The 7,755-nt window shown below is 57.4% G+C and overlaps 1 protein-coding gene across 2 annotated transcripts in view; it reads left to right on the forward strand.

Annotated features, from left to right (window-relative positions):
- The first annotated feature begins 4,369 nt into the window (after positions 1 to 4,369).
- The window catches only part of ZNF554 (zinc finger protein 554), an 18,636-nt gene continuing 15,250 nt past the window's right edge, over positions 4,370 to 7,755 (forward strand). Inside the window, exon 1 of one of the 2 annotated variants that reach the window (XM_017885079.1) lies at positions 4,370 to 4,621. In XM_017885079.1, coding sequence (XP_017740568.1) covers positions 4,569 to 4,621 — 53 coding nt within the window. In that variant the 5' untranslated portion in view covers positions 4,370 to 4,568. The remainder of the gene's footprint in view (positions 4,622 to 7,755) is intronic. The other variant, XM_017885080.1, reaches the window with a different exon arrangement.

A 7,755-nucleotide genomic window follows, 5' to 3' on the forward strand; every position in this document is an offset into this window, starting at 1 on the left:
GAGAGGCTGCCTGGCCTGGTCGCTGGCTCCTGCGCTTTTTTGTCCAGGGACGACTGGATGCCGGGTCAGGGTCCGGCCCTCGGGCTGTTGCCACACCAGGCCCTGGACTGGGACTCAGGTCCTTATTGGGGGCGGGGAATGAAGGCCCGGTGGCAGGGAACCCGTTCTGTCAGCCAGGCCAGCCTGAGGGGTCTCAGACATTTCTGCTTCCTGGGAGACTTCTGCTTTGTCGTTCTGGAACATTCCCTCCCCTCCCTGCTCAGCTCTGGCCATCAAGGACCAGGCTCCACTGGTCAGACAGTCTGGAAAGCCAGGGCAGCCCCTGTGCGCACAGGCAGCCGGGGCGGGGCTGGGGTCAGCCGCTGCCCACCCTCTCACCCACAGGGGAAGGCCCGGCTCACTCCGGCTTCGCAGGCAGAGCCTCTGGGGGTTCCTGTTGGACACGAGCGAACCAGGTGAACCAGGGCAGCTGCTGGAAGCTCAGTCACAGCCCTCGTCTCTCATGCCCGTGGGGACTGCCCATGCCTGCCCTCCCTGGCGGCCCCAGTCCCCTGCTGTGGGCAAAGTCTTGATCGGGGGTGCAGGGTCGAGGGGGCACTTCCTGGACCCTCCCACAGTGCTCAGAGGTGCCTCAGGGATAGCTGTGGGCTGTGTCCCCACCTCCCGAGCAGGACAGGCGGGTGCTCCCGCCTCTTCAGTCCCAGCGCTCTGTTTTCTCCAGTGCCTGCATTTCTCGGGAGCTCCCCTCGTGCCCTGGAGCATTCCTCCCCAGTCTTAGTCCTCCACAGAGGAGGCTGGTCCGCAGAACCTGTGACCCTGTTTCCCGAGGCCTGCGGGTGGCCAGACGTCTGTCTCGTCCTCACCTCCATTTGGACGGGACTCCGAGGGCTGTGCTGTCTGCTCCAGCCCCTCCTGTCCCATTCCCACCCAACCCCGGACCAATGTGGCTGTGGCCGCGGCCGTGGGGCCTGCTTTGCACCTTACACACACCTGGCTCCACTCTGTGCACCTGCTTCTGTGTCTTTCCAACTCCGGGGGCTAAGGGTTGAGTCTTGTCTTCGCAGAGCTGGACGGCACAGCCTGTGGCCAGCAGGGTTATGCCAGCGAGGCGGGAATTGATAAGTGGGAACACCACAATGGTCATGTTTCAGATACAGCTCAGAGCGGGTCCCACAGCTTGCATCTGAAGCCCCAGCTACTCAGGAGGCTAAGGCGGAAGGATTGCTTGAGCTCGGGAGGTCGAGGCCAGCCTGGGCAATGTAGCAAAACCCCATCTCTATAAAAAATAAGTTCGTTGGGTGTGGGGCCAGTGCCTGTGGTCTCAGTTTTTTGGCAGGCTGAGGCAGGAAGATTGCTGGAGCCTAGGAGGACGAGGCTGCAGTGAGCCGTGATCCCACCACTGCACTGCAGCCTGGGCCTCAGAGCAAGACCGTCTCTAAAAGTAACGGTAGTAATAAAATACCTGGGATTCAGAAAAGAGAAGCTGGAAGGCAAAGCCGACCACGCTGGGCAGAGGTGGAGACGGCGAGTTTGGGGGCTCCCTAATCTTCCCCTGCACCGAGCTCTCAGGTGGCCTCCACCTGGTCCCCAGCCAAGACCCAGTTGTGCAGGAGCACCCCAGCTGGGCCCTGGGCCGTCACAGCCTTGCCACACACAGCCTGGCCTGTCACAGCAGAGGCTTGGGCTGCTGGGCCGTGGGCAAATGGCCTGGACCGTCCACAGCCCGCTCCCCTGGAAGTCACCGACCGACCATGCTTAGACGTCAGTTGCTGGATGCCCCAAGCAGAGCCCCGCGGTGCTTCGCAAGCTGGGCCGCCTCCCCTAGCATGTCCCCTGCTCCGTGGACACCCAGGGACGTGGAGGCAGCAACACTGAGTCTCAGTCCGGGCCCCGTTGCCCAGGGAGATGGGTGTCCTCAGAGCCTTCCCAAAATGCCCACACCGGAGGCACCTGATTTCCCCAAACAGTCCAGGACAGAGCAGGAGCTTTGATCACAGGGGCCCAGCCCCATGCCAGGAGCAGGGAGGGGCCACAGAGCTGCTGTGTCTCTCGGCTCCTCTGCGCCATGCTCCCCACTCGGGGCTCCAGCAGCGGGCTCAGAGGACAGTGTGGCATTAGCATCCCCTGCCCGTCCAGGCTGTCACTCTCCTTGGCCCCTCGCTGCTTCCCAATGGATAAAAAAAGGGAAAATAAAGAATTGTTAAAATATATATATATATATATATAGATGAACCTGTGTGTTTTGTGATCTTTGCAACGTTTCGCTGTAAACTCGTTCTTTGGGTTTTTGACAAAACCTGAACGCAAAAGGGGTCTCCTCCCCGGTCACCTATCCAGCCCCCGTGGGCCGTCCCCAGATGTCCCTGGCTCCTCGTCCCCACAGTCCTGTCCCTGCCCGTGCTGCCTCCGACACACACGCCCCAGGCTTTGTGCCCGTGGCTCCCTTCTGGTCCTTCACGAAGTATTTCTCCAACCAAGAAGCTGCTGGGATCTCTGTGGTTGGTGGCCCGAGCGGCCCCACTCCTCTCGAGGATGATACCAGTGTAGCCGCTGTAAGCAGGCTCCATGCTACGCGGTAGGCAGGCTCTATCGTCCCCATCCTCCTCCCCACGGGACTTGTGTTACTGTCCCCATGTCCCAAATGGGGTGTCTCAGGAGCAGAGCCAGCGTCCTCCCTCCTCTCCCCAATCAGCAACACCGGCTGAAGGCCACAGCCTTGAAAGGGACAGCCCACGTGGGGCCTCACCAGGGCTGTCCCTACTTCAAGGGACAAAATGGTTTGTGAAACTCAGTTCGATTCTGAGACTGATAGCCAGCTTGCAGAAGGCAGGAGGTCTGGGTTCAAGTCTCAAGGTAGACGGGGCCTGGGGGTGAGTTCCAGCGTGGGCTGGGAGCCAGGGAGCTGCAGATCACTTGAGGCCAGGAGTTCAAGACCAGCCTGGCCAACATGACAAAACCCCGTCTCTACCAAAAGTACAAAAATGTAGTCAGACGTGGCGGCCCATGCCTTAGTCAGTGTGAGAACTGACTAACGCAGTTGCTGAGACTATATTATACACCTTCATAGTGTTAGAAATAAATTTTCGGTGCCACAAAAGAAACAGCCCTCGAACATTAATTTTCTCAGCACGGCAATTTTACTTCTATAGAAGGGTGCGTCTCGCAGATGGAGCAATGGTGAGAGCACATCTGAACAAGGGAGGGGAAGGGGTTCTTATCCCTGACGCAGGTACCCCTACTGCTGTGTCGTTCTCCTATTGGCTAGGGTTGGACCACACAGTCTAAGCTAATTCCGACCGGCTATTTTAAAGAGAGCAGGGTATGAGCCGGAGTGGAGGGGGGAGTAGTTTGGCAGGAAGGACAGCTAGAGAACAGGTGATTCAGGATGATTAAGAACAAATCAGGTGACCAAGGATAACTAAGGTCAGAGCAGGTGACAAGGGTGACTAAGGTCAGAGCAGGTGATACGGGCTAGGAGGGAGTTGTTTACTGAAACTAGGGGCAAGGAGATGAAAAGAACAAGGAAGTTAAAGTTTAAAATGCAGAACAAAGAACAGGGGAGCTGAACCTACGGAAACATTGGTTCTTTGGAGAGGAGCTCAGAACTGATTGTACTTAACAATTTACAGGCTAAAACCTTTGAAGAGGAATTTATTATACCCTACAACACTATATTAATTATAGTAGTTTTACTATTTTAATTTCTGATAACAATTAGTAGAATATTAAATAAATATTTAAACAATAATTTAATTTGGCTGGGCACGGTGGCTCACGCCTGTAATCCCAGAACTTTGGGAGGCCGAGGCGGGTAGATCACTGGAAGTCAGGAGTTCGAGACCAGCCTGGCCAACATGGTGAAACAGCGTCGCTACCAAAAATATAAAAAATCAGGGTGTGGTTGCGCATGCCTGTAATCCCAGCTACTTGGGAGGATGAGGCAGGAGAATCGATTGAACCCGGGAGGCAGAGGTTGCAGTGACCTGAGATCACGCCATTGCACTCCAGCCTGGACGACAAGAGCGAAACTCAGTCTCAAAAACAAACAATTACTTAAGCAATCATTTTAATATGTAATGCCTTATACGTTTATATAACTTGCTTAATAAATAATAATAGTTATTAATATCCAATGGCAAGCCGCCGGGAAACGATGGAGCTTGGATTTGCGAACCCCAGAACGCCCGGGGACTCCACCGAGCCACACGAGGTGGATCCGACAGCCTCAGGGGCATCGCGGTCCTGAGGAGACGCCGCCCGCCCGGAGGCGGCGCTGTGACCCAGGTTGGAGCGCCGGGAGCCCAGCGCCGCGCTGCGGAGCTTGCTGGGACTTGTAGTTCGCAGGCTCGGGGTGCGCAGGCGCAGTGCCGAGTTTGCCTTTGAGCGCGTCGGGAATTGGCGGCGGCTGCTGAGGCGAGTTCCAGAGGGGTGCCTGTTGGGGGCGTCCGCTCCGAGCGCCGAGGTGCCCAGCGGAGGAGGCGTCCCCGGGACACGCAGGGGAGGCCGTCCACCCTGGACGGGGCGCTCCCGCCTCGGGGGCTCTGCGTGGCGCCTGAGCGCGCGCCCCAATGGTCACCTGCGCCCACCTGGGCCGGCGCGCGCGGCTCCCGGCAGCTCAGCTGTAAGTGCCGCCGCCTCCCGCGCCGCGACCTCCGTGCCGGGCCTGCCGGGGCTCTCGTGGGGCTGGGGCTGGCGGGGCCGGGTGGCCGGGGCATGACCCTGTCGCGTTAGGGTCCCCACGGGAGGGTCGGGGGCCGGCAGCTCGCCCAGGGCCCCAGCACCCAGGATGGCACGGTCTGTCCTTGCCCTGTGAAGACGCCCCTGGATGAGAGACGCGTAAGCTCCTGGGGCCCAGCCTGCAAGGAGAGGGAGAAGACGCATTGACTCTACCCTAAAGGCAGAGAGCGGCTGCCACGCTCGCACTTCAGGGAGGCCACATCTGAGGGTCTCAGCGAGGGGCGGTCCTGCCCTCCAGGGGACACCGGGCGATGTCTGGGGACGTCTGTGGTCGTCACAACTGGGGGGAGTTCCGGGCATGGAGTAGGTGGAGGCCAGGGATGCAGCGCAGCACCCTGCCCCAGCCCAGAGAATGACCCAGGCCCCAGTGTCCACAGTGCCCTGTGGGAGGGACCTCACTTATACGTTAGCATCGCGGTCGTGGTGATAAGATAGCAAGGGTCCTTTTTTTTTTTTTTTGAGACAGAGGCTGGCGTGCAATGGCACGATCTCGGTCCACTGCAACCTCCGCCTCCGCCTCCCGGTTTAAGCGATTCTCCTGCTTCAGCCACCCGAGTAGCTGGGATTACAGGCACGTCACCATGCCCAGCTCATTTTTTCATTTTTAGTACAGACGGGGTTTCACCATGTTGGCCAGGCTGGTTTCGAACTCCCGACGTCAGGTGATCCCGCCTCTGCCTCCCAAAGTTCTGGGATTACAGGCGTGAGCCACAGTGCCCGCCTTCAAGGGTCCATTCTGTTTATACCCACCACCCCTGTTGAGGAACGAGGAGGCAGCTGACCTTTCTGCTGGTCTAGCAACCCCAACCTCCCTGAACTCTCCCCTACCCAAACACGTTGGTTTCTTTTTCTTCTTTATCGTTTTCTTGAGACAGAGTCTCACCCTATCGCCCAGGCTGGAGTACAGTTGTATGATCTCGGCTCACTGCACCCTCTGCGGTTCAAGTGATTCTTCTGCCTCAGCCTCCCAAGTAGCTGGAATTACAGGCACACTCCACCATGCCCAGCTAATTTTTATGTTTTTAGTAGAGACAGAGTTTCTCCATGTTGGCCAGGCTGGTGTCGAACTCCTGACCTCAGGTGATCCACCCACCTCGGCCTCCCAAAGTGCTGGGATTACAGGCGTGAGCCACTGTGCCGGGCTGCGTGGATTTCATTTTTGTTTGCAAGGCAGCCTCATGAGGCCTTTCTTTTGGAGCAAGGATGAGTTTTGGGAGTTGGACATTGGAAGGGATGTTCCTGACCCAGGCACATAGGTGTAGGTCAGTGAGGGCGTTGACAGGGTCATTAACATCAACCATGAGAGAGGAGGGTCCTGTGAGCCACTTGAGGGTGGAAGAGGGAAGACGCAGGAGCTGAGGCGTGGGAGGTCCTGTCCTCATTGCCATGAGCTGTAATGTAAAGTTTCAAGAGTGGGCTGGGTGCAGCGGCTCACACCTGTAATCCCAACAATTTGGAGGTCAAGGCGGGCAGATTACAGCCCAGGAGTTAGAGACCAGCCTGGCCAACATGGTGAAACCCCGTCTCTACTAAAAATACAGAAATTAGCCAGGCGTGGTGGCGGGTGCCTGTCATCCCAGCTACTCGGGAGGCTGAGGCACGAGAATCGTTGGCATCCGGGAGGTGAAAGTTGCAGTGAGCCAATATCGCGCCATTGCACTCCAGCCTGGGTGACAAGAGCGAAACTCTGTGTCAAAAAAATGAAAAAGTCCCAAGAGCCAAGGGAGCCTTGCGCCATGTTGGGGGCAGAGGGAAGCCTGGCAGGTTGTAATCCCCAACGGCACCTGCAAAGAATCCCCTGCGTGAAGCCCCTCAAAGCAAGGAGACTGTGTCTGTGTTTGCCTTTGGTTTTTTTGTTTGTTTTTTGAGACGGAGTCTCGCTCTGTCGCCCAGGCTGGTGTGCAGTGGTGCGATCTCAGCTCACTGCAAGCTCCGCCTCCCGGGTTCCCGCCATTCTCCTGCCTCAGCCTCCCAAGTAGCTGGGACTACAGGCGTCCGCCACCTCGCCCGGCTAATTTTTTGTATTTTAGTAGAGACGGGGTTTCACTGTGTTAGCCAGGATGGTCTCGATCTCCTGACCTCGTGATCCGCCCACCTCAGCCTCCCAAAGTGCTGGGATTATAGGTATGAGCCACCACGCCCGGTGCCTTTGGTTCTTATATGAGCCTCCTGGAGCTGCTGTGACAATGCACCACAAACTGGGGAGCAGGGGGAGGCTTGAAATTTATTCTCTCACAAGTCTGGAGGCCAGGAGCCCGACATGAAGATGCGGAGGGGCCGTGGTGCTTCTGAAGGCTCTGGTGGGAGGATCTCTGTCTCTTCCAGCTTCTGGGGATGTGCTGCTGTAGTTGGTGTCCCTTGGCTTGAGGCCATATCACTCCAGGTTCTGCCTGCATCATCACATGGCCTTCTTCCCTGTGTCTCTTTTTTTTTTTTTTTTTTTGAGACAGAATCTCAGTCTGTAACCAGGCTGGAGTGCAGTGGTGTGATCTCAGCTCAACGCAACCTCCATCCCACCAGGTTCAAGCAATTCTGCCTAAGCCTCCCAAGTAGCTGGGATTACAGACGCCCGCCACCACACTCAGCTAATCTTTGTATTTTTAGTAGAGACGGGGGTTCACCACGTTGGCCAGGCTGGTCTCGAACTCCTGACCTCGTGATCTGCCCGCCTCGGCGTTTCAAAATGCTGGGATTACAGGTGAGAGCCACCACATCCAGGCATCTCTTTCTCTTATAAGGACACTAGTCATGGCCGGGCGCGGTGGCTCAAGCCTGTAATCCCAGCACTTTGGGAGGCCGAGACGGGCGGATCACGAGGTCAGGAGATCAAGACCATCCTGGCTAACATGGTGAAACCCCGTCTCTACTAAAAATACAAAAAACTAGCTGGGCGACCTGGCGGGCGCCTGTAGTCCCAGCTACTCGGGAGGCTGAGGCAGGAGAATGGCGTGAACCCGGGAGGCGGAGCTTGCAGTGAGCTGAGATCCGGCCACTGCACTCCAGCCTGGGCGACAGAGC

This window comes from Rhinopithecus bieti, unplaced genomic scaffold (genome assembly GCF_001698545.2).
Source record: "Rhinopithecus bieti isolate Rb0 unplaced genomic scaffold, ASM169854v2 scaffold_13262, whole genome shotgun sequence".
Taxonomy (NCBI): domain Eukaryota; kingdom Metazoa; phylum Chordata; class Mammalia; order Primates; family Cercopithecidae; genus Rhinopithecus; species Rhinopithecus bieti.